This window comes from Temnothorax curvispinosus, unplaced genomic scaffold (genome assembly GCF_003070985.1).
Source record: "Temnothorax curvispinosus isolate PA1 unplaced genomic scaffold, ASM307098v1 QBEX01012734.1, whole genome shotgun sequence".
Taxonomy (NCBI): Eukaryota; Metazoa; Arthropoda; class Insecta; order Hymenoptera; family Formicidae; genus Temnothorax; species Temnothorax curvispinosus.
The window spans coordinates 390,388-407,732 of record NW_020222514.1 but is presented as its reverse complement, the minus strand read 5'-3'; the positions used below and the strand labels follow the sequence as shown (position 1 = coordinate 407,732).

At 32.1% G+C, this 17,345-nt stretch overlaps 2 protein-coding genes across 5 annotated transcripts; one reads left to right on the top strand and one right to left on the bottom strand.

Annotated features, from left to right (window-relative positions):
- The first annotated feature begins 465 nt into the window (after positions 1-465).
- On the top strand, positions 466-2,058 carry LOC112462768 (biogenesis of lysosome-related organelles complex 1 subunit 6-like). 2 transcript variants are annotated; one of them, XM_025028750.1, is made up of 5 exons: positions 466-672; positions 1,299-1,406; positions 1,488-1,575; positions 1,692-1,778; positions 1,860-2,058. In XM_025028750.1, the coding sequence occupies exons 1-5, from the start codon at positions 608-610 to the stop codon at positions 1,974-1,976; spliced, it is 465 nt and encodes a 154-aa protein (XP_024884518.1). In that variant the 5' UTR covers positions 466-607; the 3' UTR covers positions 1,977-2,058. The 2 variants fall into 2 exon arrangements, with proteins under 2 accessions (XP_024884518.1, XP_024884519.1); XM_025028751.1 differs by having other exon boundaries at positions 1,849-1,994.
- A 2,246-nt stretch (positions 2,059-4,304) lies between these two features.
- Positions 4,305-17,336, bottom strand: LOC112462757 (adenylate kinase isoenzyme 5). Of its 3 annotated transcripts, none has more exons than XM_025028733.1 (12): positions 17,247-17,336; positions 12,722-13,290; positions 8,093-8,260; positions 7,889-7,999; positions 7,538-7,680; positions 7,217-7,399; positions 6,712-6,834; positions 6,484-6,637; positions 6,030-6,298; positions 5,709-5,873; positions 5,262-5,520; positions 4,721-4,965 (listed from the first exon to the last, which is right to left on the bottom strand). In XM_025028733.1, exons 2-12 carry the CDS (start codon positions 12,741-12,743, stop codon positions 4,721-4,723), a joined length of 1,842 nt encoding a protein of 613 aa, XP_024884501.1. In that variant the 5' UTR covers positions 12,744-13,290; positions 17,247-17,336. The 3 variants fall into 3 exon arrangements, with proteins under 3 accessions (XP_024884502.1, XP_024884501.1, XP_024884499.1); XM_025028731.1 differs by lacking the exon at positions 17,247-17,336 and adding an exon at positions 14,188-14,474; XM_025028734.1 differs by lacking the exon at positions 17,247-17,336 and having other exon boundaries at positions 4,305-4,965; positions 12,722-12,743.
- Between the last annotated feature and the right edge of the window lie 9 nt (positions 17,337-17,345).

The following is a 17,345-nucleotide window of genomic DNA, read 5'->3' as shown; positions in this document are numbered from 1 at the left end:
GGTCGTCATCTGTTTAAAAAACGAAAAACTGCCGCTTTTAGGATCGTGGATCGTGGCAAACGGAAAAGCGCAAACAAGTGGGTTTAAAGGGGACGGTACGCTTGAAAGTTATTAAAATATCAACCTTTTCGTTTTCTTTTGGAAAAAGTAAATTGTTCCTCCCACATGTTGGACTATACAGAATAATTTTTTACGTATCTAGATGCCTGAAGAGATGAGATCTCGAAGATACAAGGCCTCTCTCCGCCTCTCGCGGTCCGAACAGCTCGAAGTTCGAATCTCCGATCCACCGATCGCGCGCGGCATCGCGCAGGTACATACAAATAATAACCTCCGTTTCAAGCGTATCGATTGGCCCCAAGCTAGAGAGAACTTCCAGAGACTCGAGAACTTCTCTATCCCGCGGCCAATCGACACGGCCAAATGAAATATCGGCCTACAACCTACAACAGTAGTCAGCTGACATGGGACGTGTCGACGACGGCGACGACGCTGTCAAGTCTCTCTTCACGATTTCTTCCTTGCGGGTCCCTGAAGCGCGTTATTACGCCCGGCACGCGTAACCGGCGTAATTACGAATGAGGTGAGAGGGAGAGCGACGATAAAGATGATGACCGACGTCGGGGAAGCCGGAGCGGCGGAGATTCAATTGAAACCCGAGGGACAATTGAGGTAACCTCTTTGCGTACTCGGTTAGATCGGTCCTTTTATCTGTATGGCACGTAATTAAATTTTTAAGGCACTTGGGGAGCGAGTCCTTCACGTCAAAATATGAGAGAGAGAGAGAGAGTTCGTGTTGATATATTTCAACGCGTAATAATTTTCGAGATACAGTCGTACAAAGTACTCGCTCCCTGAAATCTGTCCTAAGAATGCTGTTATGTATGTACATACATACTTTGTATGTTCTAAACAGTTTAATATTTATCTGATTTTTTAATGATATACATTATTTATCGATAAACAGCTTATTTTAGTCTTAAAAACGATCTGTTATGAATAGAAATAACAAAAAATAAATTATATACATTAATTAGAAAACAAGTATGATTTCCTTTAATTTTATTCTATATTATAATACAAAGAAGATACCAGTATCTGTATAATTTTATGTTTATCGTATTTAAGACTTAAAATTACATTGTTGTCAATATATCTAAAAATCCAGTTATATGATGATAATAAATAAATATGGACAATAGAGATTTCAGATTTGTAATATAAATATAATATATTAAAATTGTATAATGCAAAATATGAAAATATATGAGTTAAGAGTATTATTCATTCTTAATTAGTGAGGATACAGTGGATTTCTCAGAAGCTGTAGAAAAATTGGCAGAAGGTCTCTTGAGTATTTATCAACCTCCGCTGGAGCAAGTTAAGCAGGAACTTTTCGAGCTGACGTAAGCATATAAAATAAATCAGCGACACAAATGATAAAATTTTATTTTGATCGTTTGTGTTATATATAATTTTTCTTACAGAAGCAAACAGGAGGCCCTGCTCGCTCGAATGCAGCTTGAAAATAAAAAGATACACGAGACATTCGAAGACATAGATTTAAATGATATGGTAAGACTCTTCCCTTCTTTTGCGATACAGATTGTGGTTTCATCCGCCATGTGCTTGAAATATTAATATCTCCATCTCGCGACAGAGAGAAAAATTACATAAAAAATATGTTTTAGTTTTCAACTGTTAAAATTTATCAAGGAAAATTAGCAGTGGTAAGGAAAGAAATGATTAATATTCACGAAAGGACTTCTAAACTAAAGGTGAATTATTATAAAACTGATTCCTAAGGTTTGCGTACACTAATGTAGGTATTTTCACCAATATAAAAAGACTTGTTACAGAAACGCGTGTTGCGTTTGCAACAGATTAAACAAAAGGAAGCGATGAATAGAGAGCAACAACGTGAACAAGAGTTGCGCAGGGAACAAGAATTAATTGGCAGATCTACGAGCAATTAAGCATGTATAAATTTCAATAAGCGATAAATTGATATAAATTATATATATATATTCATAAGTGAAGTATATAAAAAGATTTACGTATAAGAGAAATATATAAGGATTCTACGTATTCACGCTGTTATTTATAATAAAATTGTATGTAGAAATTATCAGATCACTTTTTTGATCAGCCTTAATGAATATTTTCCTGTTAAAGAAGTGAAAAATTTTCAAATCAAATAAAGCAAACTTTCTAAGCAAATTAATTTGTTATTATAAATGTATTATATTGCTTAAATCTTGATTTAATATTTTAAATGTTGACGGTTATAATACTACAGTTTTCTATTTTAAAAATGACACAAATGTTTATTATTGATTTACACGTCACATTTTATAACCGAGTAAATTAAAAAATATGCATAAACAAATTTCGCTGGTCAAATTGAATTTTTTTCTAATTTAGTTATTATAAGTCAAAATCAAATTTTAAATAATAATAAAGATGTTTAAATGTTATTAGAAACGGCAAAAGGTCCATGTAAACAATGAGTGCGTTCAGCCGATACTCCGCTAGCCTAGCAATCGTGAGCAGTCGCTCGTTTTCGCTCGTTTCCTCTCCTTTGACCCAATGGATTAAAGGGAGAGGAAACGAGCGACTGCTCACGATTGCTAGGCTAGCGGAGTATCGGCTGAACGCACTCAATAAAAGTATCAGTTGAAACCAACTTGGAAAGAGCATTTATATAAAACGCAATGAAACACGAGGGAAAATAATATCTTAAATTTTATTTTATTTTTCAAAATAATCTTTTGTACAATCTTCAATATTCGCAATATATATCGACGTATATGTCGAACGATGTCAAATCCATTACTTGTAGGCTTGGCTTGAAATAGACGAAGGAAAAGAGGATAAATAAAGAGATATTGCAAGAAAGTGAGATTGTAATACCAAAAATAGCATCGAAACCTTTAAAGCGGTCTCCTAGATTGTTTTTCGACCTTTATGTATTTTTTTCTTGGCAAAAACCGAATTCGTTTTTACAATCTTTCTAATTCCTCTAGAGATGGATGGGCCATAATTTAATCGTTCGATTATTATAAAAAAGAATTATAATTCAATCAAAAGTTAATCAAAATTACAAAAAAGACTGATTTTTTCAAATTACGGTCAAAATTTAGAAAAAACTTATTTAACAAAAAAGTATCGATCAAGATTTATAGCCAGTCATATAAGAAAAACAATAAAAAATAAGAATAATTCGAATACGTTGACCAGCAATGAAAAAGACTTCGCAACTGTACTTCCCTCTTAAGTCTATTGCAAAATCAATTAGTCCGCTTACTGAGATCCAGTAATCTGAGGTATTCTTGGATTAGACGGCGTATTAAATACACAGTACGTCTTGCTATTTACTGCGCGAGACACGATATGTCTCTTGACAATTCATACTAGTCTGTTAACATGAACTGACATAAAATATGTTCACTATAGTCGCATGATACACTGAACGAAATTTCGTATTATTATTTCGAGGTAGTAAAAATTAGACTTGTGTTCGGTGTAAAATGCGACTGATGATTATATTATTCCAAATTATCGTCGACAAATCGCATATAAATACAATTATGAGTAATATAAATACGATATAAGTATAATATGCAGTATAAGTACAATTGCGGACCTGCGCAAGTGAGCTCTATGTGATATTATTAGCCAACCCTGATAGCTTGCAACTCAAAACTATCGTGACCTCGACGTTTTTTTATTAGAATTCTCGAATCTATAACTCCATACGCTATTAAAATATTATCCGGTAAGACGTATGTATAAACATATGTGTGTATGGACAGAATAAAATATCTAAAAAATTTAAGAAAGATATCAGCTGCCAGGAAAATAAGAGACATTACTTATTCTTACAAACTATAATATTAAGAAAAAGTGTGAGAGAAATTATGTACTTGAGAGCACATGAATAAAATAATAAATTTGGAGTAATTATTATTATAGATGTAATTAATACAATAGAACAATAGAAACAAAACTTTGGATAAAAGTAAGCAAGTTGTGTTACAAAGCAAGTTGTGTTACTCGGCAAAAAATTTTTCATGTAAAAATATGTTCAAATATGTTTTCCCTTTGTTGTATAATCTGTCTTGTATAATCTTTTTTGTATGCGGGAAAAATAATAAGAATTAAAAAATAATTAAAAGAATAATTTTCGCATTGCCTTTTATAAAAAGTAAAGTTTGAAATGAGAAAAATATGCCCATATATACACATATGTAAATGTAATAATCGTATATAAAATATATGATTATATGTACAGAATATTGTATAATCTAATCGCTATATTTTATTTCTTGTATGCAGAAGTTAGTTTTCTAATTATGTTTCAATTATTCATTTTAAATATAAACATATTTCATACATAACAATATATATTGTATATTTTTATATGAAAAATTTTTTACCGGATATTCTTAATATTTTAAAATTAACGAGAAATGTACATGTATATATTATCCGCGATATGTTTCCAATTACGACTTTACATTTGGCCGTTTATATCGGATGTGTGGACGGATTACACCGTTTAAGTCGTATCTTTTTTCAAGGCACGCTATATCGAAAGACATTACGATCAAAGTTATCAATACACTTGAAAGTTCCAACACGTAATTCGGACCCTTTCACGCAATATTAACAATTAAAATTGTCCAGCAACATTAAAAAAGACCAGCGAACCTTACTTTCACATGTGAAGATTCTGCTGATAACCGTCGATCTCGTTGTACATTTTCCTGATGGGATCTTTTGGCAAATAGTTGTGCATCGCGGGTGCGACTTTATTGTTGCCGGGTACAATGCCGTTGGCTAAATGCGCTACACCGTTCTGCAGCATATGAGTTCCATTCGCGATACCATTTTGATAAGCATGACCGTTTTGTTGAATATGTTTCATATTGTTTAATACACCATTAGAGATGGTACCTACCCCTAGAAGACAATAAACATCGACATATATTATTAATAGATACAATAAATAGATACAACCACACAGTTCTTAATTATTGTTATCAGAAGATTGTTAGGCTTCGAAAAGTTTTTATGATTAAATTGTTTTTTTACTTGTTAACTCTAATCCTTTTTCTGATTCTTTCTGATTACAGAAGGAGAAGAAACCTAATTAATTTAGAGAAAAATAATTGGCTTTAAATTGGGAACTTAAAGTAGACAATCTAAGAATAAAAAAAGTCGATTTTATACGCCAAACAAATGCAATAATTGTTTACCTTGAGCAACAATTCCATTTTTCGTCGCATTGGCGATCTTTCCAACATGATTAGATACGCCGTTGACTGTCGGTTTGGCATTGCCATTAGGTATGGCACGTTCATTCGAGGCATGTATCCCGTTTGGGTGTCCCTTGATTACAGGCGAATCCGGATCACGTAGGCTTCCTTCTTCTCCGCGACGTGCCCCACGCATTAATTGATATAATGCAGCGGCAAAATCCTGCTGCACACTAGGCACATCCGTATCGCCGTCCACCTAAGGAATACATTATACCTTATAAAAATGGAACTATTTCATAAACGTATATTATTTCTATTATGTAATTGTACCTTTGTATTCCTACTGAGACTCTATTCTAAACAATTTCGTACTACTAATGCTAACTCAAAACTCATCTCAACATTGATCCGTATTTTGTCGCAACACGGTTATTTATTACGTACAATTATTAACCGACTATCGCTGTCCAGCGTTTTCAACATGGGAAGAGACACCTCGCGAAAGAGCTCCAATCTTTTCCTAAATGCCGAAACACTGTCGTCCAGTCTTCCTCTCCCGAGTTGCAGTTTGGAGCAATCAAGTAATACCAGCGGTGGTTCTTGTCCAAACTGTTAATAATTAATATAACGCAATTCGTCAATAATTTGTTAATGCTAAGAGATATTTATCAGATAGACAGGAAGTTACAAAATCATCGATCAAATTGGTAAGCAGAATTGCAATTTTAAGGTATAATAACACAAGCAATTGTGTGTTCTACTTACTTTACTCTGAAATTCCTGCACTTGATTCAAGTCCCTCGGATATCCGTCCATGACGATACCATCCGAGTCTCGATTCAAAATAATCTGTTGCTCTACAAGTTGTATCACGATATCATGTGGGACCATTTCGCCCGAAACAATTGCGTCATTCACAACCATATTAGACGATGCCATCGTTCTTAATAATTCTCCAATACTTATATGCATCCATCTTGGCATATTACGGACGGCTTGAGCGCAAAGAGCCGCCTTATTACTTCCTGGTCCACCTAATATACACAACATTATATTACACAAAATGTCATGCAATGTAAATAAGTTATTTCTCTTTCTTAGAAAAGAAAGCTGACAAAATAAAAAAAGAAATGGAGAAAAAAATTGAACAATTTAATAGTTTTACTTCTCATAAAATTTAACAATCAACCTCTTTACATTGTATTGAAATAAAACATACCTATGACCCAAATAAATGATGGCAATCCTTTTCTCGGTTTAGCAGCGGTTTTCGGTGTGTCTATCGGTACTGTAACTGGTAACCTATCAGTTCCCATAATTTGTTGCGGTAATGGCGAACCCGTAGTCGATTCTTTTCTCCTTTCCACTTCGACCTGAAATGCGACATGATGCAGTATAGCGATATACTATCAAACATGTGAAATTTTGATTGCAATTTCAATCTTACCTCGGCTTCTAAAGATTGAGGTATATCCTGGTCCTGAATTTCACCGCTTGACATCCCGAGAATTCTAAGGACGGCATCTCGAAAACTAACGTAGACCTCACTCGGATTACGTTCACCATTTATCTGTAAAACAAATTTTTATTTCTACTTGCAGTAAGCGTAATTTGCACGTAAAATACAAAAATACAATAATACAATTTGAATATGTATTACTTTATCATTCTCATAACATTTCTAAGTTATCCGGCTATATTATTTTCAAACTTTTTGGTGTATTAAAAAAGATATTGTTTTATATAATAATCTTCTCCCATTCGACTAACGCATGCACTTGCCGTTTTCCTTTTACCTCTTTTTAAAATGATAATTTTTTAATAGTTGTACAATTTTGTATCGAAAACAGAAAATATATTTCACAAATGATAAAAATAATTTTTTTTTTAACTTTTACACAGATCAACAAAATTTAAACTTGGCGGAGCGCATTAATAGCGAATTTGCTTACCTCAAGTAACATTCCACTTTGATCAAAATATTCCGCAACTGGCATCACATTCCTATAAAAATTATGCAATTCCATTCTAGCTAATCCGATAATAACGTGGCCGAGTTGCGCACCGAAATCAATTTGCCTCTCCAACACTTCCTGCCTCCACGACACAAGAACGACGCCGTTAACGATTTTTATCTATAAGCAATGTATTATATGCATTTAGATTATCTTATCCGAACACTGTGTACATAGCTAAGCTATATTGGGAGATGTAACTACCTTATAAAATAAATAAATATCTATATTAAAAAAGAACAGAAGTGAGACACTCACCTTTTCAGCATACTCTACTACATCGCGCATATTTCGCGGATATCCGCTTACAAGAAATACTTTGGATCCCGGAGACATTTTCATCTCAAGCATAAGTACTTCTGTGACGGTTTTACTACTAAGTTGTCCAAAATCTTGCATATCTACATCAAAAACATTTTATATACGACACGTTGCAAAAATATAGAAATTTCTTATTTACAGACGTTATTATTTAAATCAAAAGGATTGAGATATAATTTATATATTCTTAGAAACCTCACAATTCGCAACTAAATCCGACTGGTTTATATATGTCGCATGTTAAAATTTTAAGTATTTATACTTATAAAATAAAAAGCAAATATGTACCATTTCCCAGTGCATATTGTTGAAGAAGATCCATCATGTTGATATGCGTTATACCTTTCTTCTCTTGTATCAAATTGTCGCAATATGTCACCTTACCGCTACCGGGACCGCCTATGAAATGATCGTAAAGTTCAACACGTTGAATGTCGATTCTTAAAATATGATGATTTAATTCTAAATCCGCGACAATTAATTAATACTAACCGAGCACGAATATAACGGGAATTTTTGGTATTTCAAATTTAACTGGGCCAACATTTTGTTTCGGGAAATGTCCATCCGGCGGAGTCGCCAAAAGGCCAGCCTCGCCTCGCCATCTTCCTGTAGCTCGAGCATCGTTTTCCTCGAACATCTGCGATCCATTTTGCTGATCTGAAATGCATTTGCCACTTTGTAACGTATTATATCTACATGATGGATCGAAATATTCGTGCCATTCGGGGAATTCAATTTAAAGTAAAAATATTAACAAGGCCTCCTTTTACAAAATTATTATTAAAGACCATTTCATTATTCAATTTCTCGATTCTAATTTCAATTTTAAGAAAATCAGTGATAATTATAACGAATGTATGACCGCATAAATAAAGAATTCACGCGTTTGTGGATTAACTAAGGATCTTATCAAGAAATTTAATTTATTAAGCAACCAAAATAAATTTCTGCGGCTTTTCTATGTTATTATTTTAACGAAAAGCACGTAAGTACAATTGTAAGTGATGCTTATGCATCGATACGCAGTTGAACACGTGGCATACTAAACCAGTTTTAATGTAAAGAGAGCATTAAAAGTGAAAAGCAAAAGGAGAAATTGGGAAGATTCATGAAAACATATTTGCGTGAAATAGTCAATTAATTTGAACGTTTCTATTTTACAAATCTAAACTGGAAATTAAAACAGCAAGAACGATAGCCTATTGAAATAAATTCGACGGTGCATAATATCGTTTCAACCAGATTGTTTCAATTTTAAAATGCTTGAATTATTAATTTTCTAACTGAAAAAGTTTAGTCTATTAGTTTATTGAATTTTATTCTTTATGAGAAATCACCACATTCTTACTACATTTTGTTACAACACGTTGTACAATATATTTGTATCTAGCTCATCACGTTGCGTGACAAAACCGAAGACTATACGCAGAAGTCAAAGGCATAAAATATACATTGTCGCACTGATATATTATTTACTTACTACATGCAATGCATGTGTGAAATCAAGTATTTACTTCGATTTGAATCAAGTGCCAATACTTACAATCTTAAATAATTGCATAATTCAAAACTTTTTAAATTTTTGCATAATTCTGGTATTTTCTATGTGCACAAAAGATATAAAAAAGTCATCGCGTACAAACGATGATATCATGTAACTTAAGCGATGCCGTCACTTCAACATATAGTAATTTTTGTAAAGACAATCGTAGATATCTACAATGGATAACTCGAGGCTTTCCAATTCATTATGTTCAATCTGATCTTGTGCAAAATTTAAAATATAAGTACCGAATCAATACCTACTCGCTAAAAAATATAATTCTAATAGAATTTTATTGAATAAATTAATTATCTTGATCTTTTGTATCTATTAGTCTGGGAATCACAAAATAAAATTACTTTAAATTTTAATCAAGATTTTGGAGATAGGTATATCTATTTAAAAAATGTGTGAAAATGTACAAAAAAGCTATATTTTAATTAATATTATATAAACATTGTATTAATTAATTTTAAAAAGTACACAATAGTAATACATAACCATCTTATTTGACACCTTAGTAGAAAAGTAGTTATTTAAAATATTAAAATCGTATATTGAATTTTTTAAATATCAAATCGTGCTTTTAATGAAGTACTCCTTCTTTATTACAATATAAAGACAAATATAACGTTAAAGAGAATATTTGTGACATTAAAAGTTGTTTAAGTTCTAACTATTGTTTGACACTAACGGAATATTTTCTCAAAAATTATTTATATTATTTCTATAAAAAATTAGATAGATCAAAAAATATTTATTCAATCGAAAAAATTATTTATAATTAGAAATTTTTTAATTAAAATTACTTTTTATGTAAAAAAATCATTATAATTTTGATGTTAAAAATAATACCGCATTGCATGTAAATTTTAATCGATATAAAGATTTAATTAGCTGATATTTAGATTCATTTAAAAATTACAAATTAATTAAAATAATGTTGGATGTCTATGAGCCTTGTAATATATAAGAAAGCGTGCCACTATTTATTTAATAATAATAATAATATTAAATTAATATGCGTCCATTAATTTAAACGCATGTATTACGACATAAGTTTACTGTGATGATGACAAAAAAGACTTTCTATGTTACGACAATGTCACTTGTATAATATCGATCGCGATAATGCATTTGCGATAATCATAGACATCTTGTTACGCGTCCAAGTTTATTCCGTAGATATATCGTGAGAATTCGATGATTAGCATAATGGAAGAAGTGGAATTGACAGTGTTAACCGTTTTGACTTGCATAGATAAACAGTTCGTACTCGTTCAAGGCGCGAAATCAGCATAGTAAGAAAGGACAACAGAGAAATAAATGCTTTCCTTATTGCACAGTTAGTGCGGAAAAGGGAAGAGAAGAAACGGTCGTTTTTCTTGCTAATGCGTATTATTCTCTTTTTCACTTATTTTTAATGCGATTATATCATGTTCGATACTGACAATAAGCGAGAAAGCGGTAATGAGTGGAAGAATAAATAGGCATTGGTTATTAACTATAATGACAAAATTACTTGGTAAAAATTTACCTAAAACAAAACACTAAAAATGTAAAAAAATTGCCAAATATATTTACAATCTTAATAGAATTTCTTCGCAAAATCTGTTAATATTTCTTATGTGAAATTTCTGAAAACGTTAATTAACAAGAATAGTGTTTCTATGCAAAACACATATCCGAATAAAACGCAAAAAAGAAAACCAAATATGATGTCATGAAAAAAGAGTGAAATTAAAATGTTATTTCAAATATATTTAGGACAATAAGTAATATAGCGGTGAGGTGATTCTTCGCCAAGATTTAAAACAGCGAAACTTAGTACCGTAGAAACCGGAACCTATTATCAAATCAATTAAGACTAATTTACGTGGTGAACGTCTAGACTAGATAGAATAAATAAAAAAAAATCTCCTTTCAATGAGACTAGCAACCTGCTAAGAAAAAAATACTTATATCTATTCTTGGCATGGCATCAACAAGCCTCGAAATTGAACGGATTTCCAGATGACGAACCAAGCGAAAGATAGGATTATGAATAAGAAACGTGAAATAGCAAAGAAAAAGAAGAAATAGCAATAGAGGAAGAAGTGCTATAAATAGGATGTTGGAATATCAAATTGTGATGAGAGAGCTTACTCGGGACTGTTCACACATGAAAAATACGAACAGAACGTTTGTAATATCGATAATATGCGAACGACAGGATTCTTCATATCACTCTAGAAACCAGTAACCAACCATATAATAATTGTAATAAAATGTCAAACACGTGTCGGACGCTAGCAAGCTCAAAAAAGGAGAGAAACAAATTACAGAATAAATTTCAAGAAATATTAGAGAACGTCCCGACGCAATATCAAACCAGCAATGGGAGATTTCAACGCAAGGATTGAAAACGAGGTGAGATAAAGCAAAGATTTGATGGAGACATCGTAAATGATGATAGGAAAAGTTCTAATAGAAATCTGTGCACAATATTTGTTGATTTAAAATCAACAACGATTCTACGAATATAAGAAACAACGCAAAATCCTCCTTTGCCAACAGAAGACAGGGATCTGTATAGTGTATTGACGAACCGAAACATACGTCGCGTACGGACTCTGTCATCGGCAAACATTGGAAACGATCATAATCTTATCAAGAGATACGGTAATGTCTCATGCCAAGTGTACGCGCAGTGAGACATTACCGTGTATCTATACGCGAGTCGACAAGTTGTGAGATCCTTAGATTAATATCTAAAACACGAATAGGGATACAGTACAATAAACAGCAGTATTTAGAATTCATTGAGAACTGTAACATCTCGGAGAAGTGTAACTAAGGAACAAAATATCTATAGGAAACGTTTGGAAGAAAATAATTGACATTATTATTAGATAATTAACTCGATCAAGATAGATGATAACGTGGAAAAGGCCTGGCAAAAAAATCTCAAAGAATTATCCAAGAAGGACCAGAAAATAAATCCCAATCGCATTAACAACGAACCATTTGTTTTACCAAGAAATAAAGGAATTGGCAAAAAAGAATATCTAAGATATTGAAGCTATTACTGTTCTATGTTAAGCAAAAAATGTATGTTATACTATTTTATTTTATAATATTTTTCTGTCGGGGATTCCGAAAAATATGGTTGCACGATTTCTCAATTATTTAGGAATAAATTAGATATCCGAGTATTATTGGCACTAATGCTGATAACTGGCAAATATAATTGTCTCGTCTAACTCTTTAATGCAAAAATGTATGCAATAATAATAGTGTCTGAATTTGTCACATAAAAATCAGTTTAAAATAAATGTTAAAACTGATAATTGGCAACATAATAACAGACTTGTTAATTATTTGATGCAAAAAAAATTAAATGTTTAATTATTAAATGTTATTAAGTATATTTATTAGAATAAATAACATCTTGTAAACTATATTTTAGAAATATTTGCAAAATTGAATTTAAAGGACTATATTTGGGATATAGAATATTTTAGGATTATATAAAATGAAGCTCTCTCTCTATATATAATTTGAACTATTATAATAATCATTATGGATATACTAACCAGTGTCCAGGCAGATGCCCATAGTAAGCTGTTCAAAAGCTGACACGATCCTTCTACGGCCATTTACTCACATTCCGGCAGACAAACTCATCCCCTCTTCAACACGTACAAAGTTCCGAAGAGTTACAATGTACAGCTTCACGAAAACTTTCACATTAGACAAGAATGTTTCTCGTATCACGTGTTGTCACTCGACGATTTTTGCACTCGATTTTTCGGTGGCCGATAATCGAAAATAGTTTCGACGAATACACTTGTTCGATTCTTCAAATTCAACCTCGTTTATCCATGAAACTTTATTTTCTCCCCTACAAAGCGACGTCCTAACGACGGAGGTGTATGCACTCGCCACGGGCTGATTTGTGTCTGATCTATTCGGCGCAGCTTCTTCAATAGGCACTTGAGAATGAAACCAAGTAAGATCAATGTCCACATCGACGTCGTTTGAACCTTAGAGAGATTTACTCGACGAGTCCACAGCAAATAATTGCAGTTAATGTAATTTCAAATGTCACATCGTATGCACTTGATTTTTATGCTTGAATAACAACTAATGTGGATTGAGCATTCTAAAAATAATAAGTTATTAGCTTTTCAAGATGTACGTATATAAAAGAGAGTTTTTGAATATCTATTTTCTGACCGCAAGTTCTTATTTTCCATACGTGCCACGTATCCATTTTAATATTGTCGCTGTATTAATTGTGCAATATAATATTTTATTTTTGCTTTAGCGAAAGCAAATTGGAATAGGTAATTTTTATAACTGTTGTTCAGTGCGAAATTAGCAGAAATGTTTTATAATTTTTTTATTAAAAAAGAAAAAAAATGTCATTTTTGACATTTATTCGTCAAATCTATTTTAATGAAACTAAGCTTGTGATCCGGAAAAAAATAAATGTGTGTAAATGTCAAATAAAATATATTTAATAATTAAGAAAGAAGAAATGTAGTATGAGTGATATGTAAATGATCTTGTAGCAAAGAAAAATTGATTATAAAAAGAAGCTGAACCAAATTAAGGAAAGTGTTCATTTGTTCGAAGAAACAGTAAAGAAAAATTAACATTAGCACTTAAAACGTAAATGAAACTACTTATTCCAGTGAAATACAATTCGTGTTAAATAAATTAGATAATTTTAAAAGAAAAATGAAAGAGTGACATGAAGGCTAGAATACATATTAAAATTAATCATTTGTAGAATGCAGAAGTAACTAATATAATCAAGTAATGTGTTTTGAAAAAGATAAAGAGCATCAGCGACAAGATCTATGTGTTTCTTAAGAATTTACAATTTAAGCTGACTTAAGACAAATGTATAACGTCGCGACTCAATTGGAGAACATTTGAGCACCAACGGGATCCAGTCAACCCCCTCAAAATAACAACGCGGAAGATCTAAACGCGTCGCATTTCGATAAACATTCAAGGAACTTTCGATTGATCTCCCGTAAGTGCGACTCACGATGGATGAGTGATCGATGAGTAAATCCGCACGCTCTTCCCACGTTCCTGTCGAGTGGAGGTAAGCTCGAGCCACCATCCGAGCACCGATCTACGCGAAGAAACACCTGGAGGAACACTTAGAAGTAGAATGGAGCACCCCCGAAATATCTCGCGTTCACCCGGAAGTGCCGGCGCAAAGTGTGTCGTCGCGTGCGGCAACGTAAACGGTTGTGAGTCACGACGTTACCACGGCGCGAGCTTTTACGACGAGCTTCCTCGGCACGATAATGCCATAATGATTTGCCAGGAGGAACGAATGGAGGTCGTCGTAAGAACCACACATCGTCATGGATACCGCGCAAGCGCCCCGTTTCTTTTATACGTTTTGTCCATGTACTTTACATATACAGCCGCAATAATAGACAGTTGTACTCGATGTATGTGTGTGGGTACGTACGTGTAATCATATGCGTGTTACATGTGAGGGGTTGTAACGTGGGGGTTTCAATGTCAAGTTCTTGCCGACGCGACTGTTCTCGAACAGAGGGGTTCGATGAGCGGATAGCGAGGGTAACAATGTGAAATGCGAATATACATATATATTCAAGTAATTATATCATTTGCTTCTGCGTCTCGTCGAATATAATAATACAATATATATACCGTAGATACGAGATAATGTAAGAACATGATGCAATATTGCAAATGGAGATAAAAATGGATTCAAGCGGATGAAAATGGAAGTAAAGGAAGGAGCAACATTTATTTTCCTCATATTTAATATTTTTTTATATTTACAATATGTCTAAAAGTGGTTATTTAAATTAATTATAAGGTGTCTATAAAACGCCTCAAGATCAAAGACGTCAAAGACGTCATAAATCGGGTCATAAGACGTCTTTGACGTCTTAAAGACATTATAATGATGTCTTTCTAAAGTTTTATAAGACGTCTTATAAAAGTATAAGACGTCATGATGTTCTCTGGATATTTATATAAGAAGTTTTTTAATCGGGTAATGATATCATTTGCCTCTGTATCTCATCGAAATATAATGCAACATGATAAAATAAATATGAGATAATATAAGAGCACGCTGCAGTATTGCAAATACGGATCGAGCAGATGAAAACAGAAGTAAAGAAAACAGCAGTGTTATTATTAAGTTTCTACTTTTACGTCTCGTATGAATTCACATCCATTTTCCTGGTATTTAATATTTACCATCAAATAACTTAATTAGATCGAATTACTATCAAACATTTAGGGCCGCCCTAAGTAGAATTATAAAAATTCGCTTAGTTAAATATATGAATTAATCGCGTCTTCCAACACAAAAGTTTTTGTCCCCAACGGAATAAAAGGTAAAAATGGTGTTGAAAACGGCTCCAAAATGATTATTAAAAGTCACTTCAAACGTCACTTCGATTATTTTCGTCATGACTCCTTGTTCCGCTTGGGTATAAGAGTGTGAAAAATAATCATTTTTCTTCTTAGTAAAATTGTAAATGCACATTCATATTTTCGTGGGATCTCTTAGAGGTTGCAACAGCTGCGCGCAGAAATACCTACTACTTTAACACGGGAGTAGAAATGAGGACGTCTCAGGCATTTAACGCACGAGGTTAATATGAAATTTATTACTCCCGGTATTTACAATCGATCGAGAAGCACACGTGAGAACCATAACAAGAAAGGTATATATTTACGATAAACCGGGTTTAGCAATGTGTAAATTCTGTATGCCTTCATTTGTGCATTATTTAAACCTAAATGCAAATTACACTGTCATACTTGAATATTCTAGCTTATTAAATTGTAACTTTATTAAAATTTGTCTCCTCATAACAATTTTTTGGCACTTTCGAAAGCTATAGCTCTTTGTTAGCTTTTCTAAACTTCGTCGTTTATTATTATAATATACACATATATTTTCTGATATTATATGAATCTTCAATTAGCTTAACTTTTCATACGTAGTATAATACGTATAATTCCAATTTGAACTATATATAATCAAAAAGATGGTTGTATAAACTTATTTTTAATCTGAATTTTAAAGCTTATCGTCGTTCTTGATCTGAACTCTTTAGTTCAATAGATAAGGAAAGAAATGAGAATCTAAATAATACATGCTGCTACAATGTAAGTGATTATGGAGGATTATATGGATTATATTATATTAATTGTAGAAAATAAAACTGAACTCTATCTACTTTTTAACATTAAAACACAAAAAATATAGCAAAATTTGTGATAATTTTACTTTACTGTAATTCGATTTTTTCCATGAATATGTTTGCCATCAATATGTTTGCAAAAGTGCATTCTTTTTTTCTTTTTTTAAAAAGAACCGATTATACAACAAACATGACATTGTTATAAAGATTCAATGTTTAATTATTGAAATATTTTATCTTTTAATTTCAATAATTTTGATTCTTATTTTTATTATATATATTGTTTAATGACGTGCGGGAAGTTATATATATATATTTTTTTATTTCTTTGAATTTTCTTGATTTTTTTAAATAAGACTTGAATATCTCAACACGTCCATTCATATAAGCGAGAATATAAAAAGCGAGAAAAAGTTATGAATATTTCCTGAGACACTTATATTTAAGCAGTAGACATGTCCAGGTAATAAATCCCAATCGATACGTAAAATAGCATATGCTACAATGTGCACTATATGCTTTTCGTAGACGTCTCAATCATTTATTAACGAATGAATGTCCATGTAATATACGCGCCCCTTTGTAATAAGGTAATAGCTTTTCTTACTGTATTCATGTCCTTACTTTATTTTACTTTTATTCAATTAATTTGTCAATGGTTATTAATAATATTCACCTTTACTTTCTTAAACATTCATATTTATGGATTGTTTTATGATATTTGTTATATGATATTTATATCTTTTGCACGTCAGAATATTTTCATATTGTGTAACAAAATATGTTTTACATCTTTATAGAAATAACTTTAATAAAAGCTTTTTACTTCAAAACCCATTGTGTCCTTATGCCGAATGATTATATAACGGCGAAAGTAATAAAATTTATTAAAACTTACGGTTGTTGTACTTTGTACATGTATGTGCACATAAATATATTTTCAAACCGCAACGTCCATAAGCCTGCTTATCAGCCTGACAAGCCGATTTATTATATA

Coding starts and splice junctions, on each gene's coding strand:
- LOC112462768 (XM_025028750.1), top strand. CDS start 608: ATGATGACCGACGTCGGGGAAGCCGGAGCGGCGGAGATTCAATTGAAA. Junction 1,407..1,487: donor CAGGAACTTTTCGAGCTGAC/GTAAGCATATAA, acceptor TTTTTCTTACAG/AAGCAAACAGGAGGCCCTGC. Junction 1,576..1,691: donor ACATAGATTTAAATGATATG/GTAAGACTCTTC, acceptor AATATGTTTTAG/TTTTCAACTGTTAAAATTTA.
- LOC112462757 (XM_025028733.1), bottom strand. CDS start 12,743: ATGGGCATCTGCCTGGACACTG. Junction 8,261..12,721: donor GGGCATCTGCCTGGACACTG/GTTAGTATATCC, acceptor AATGCATTTCAG/ATCAGCAAAATGGATCGCAG. Junction 6,299..6,483: donor ATCATTTATTTGGGTCATAG/GTATGTTTTATT, acceptor TGTGTATATTAG/GTGGACCAGGAAGTAATAAG.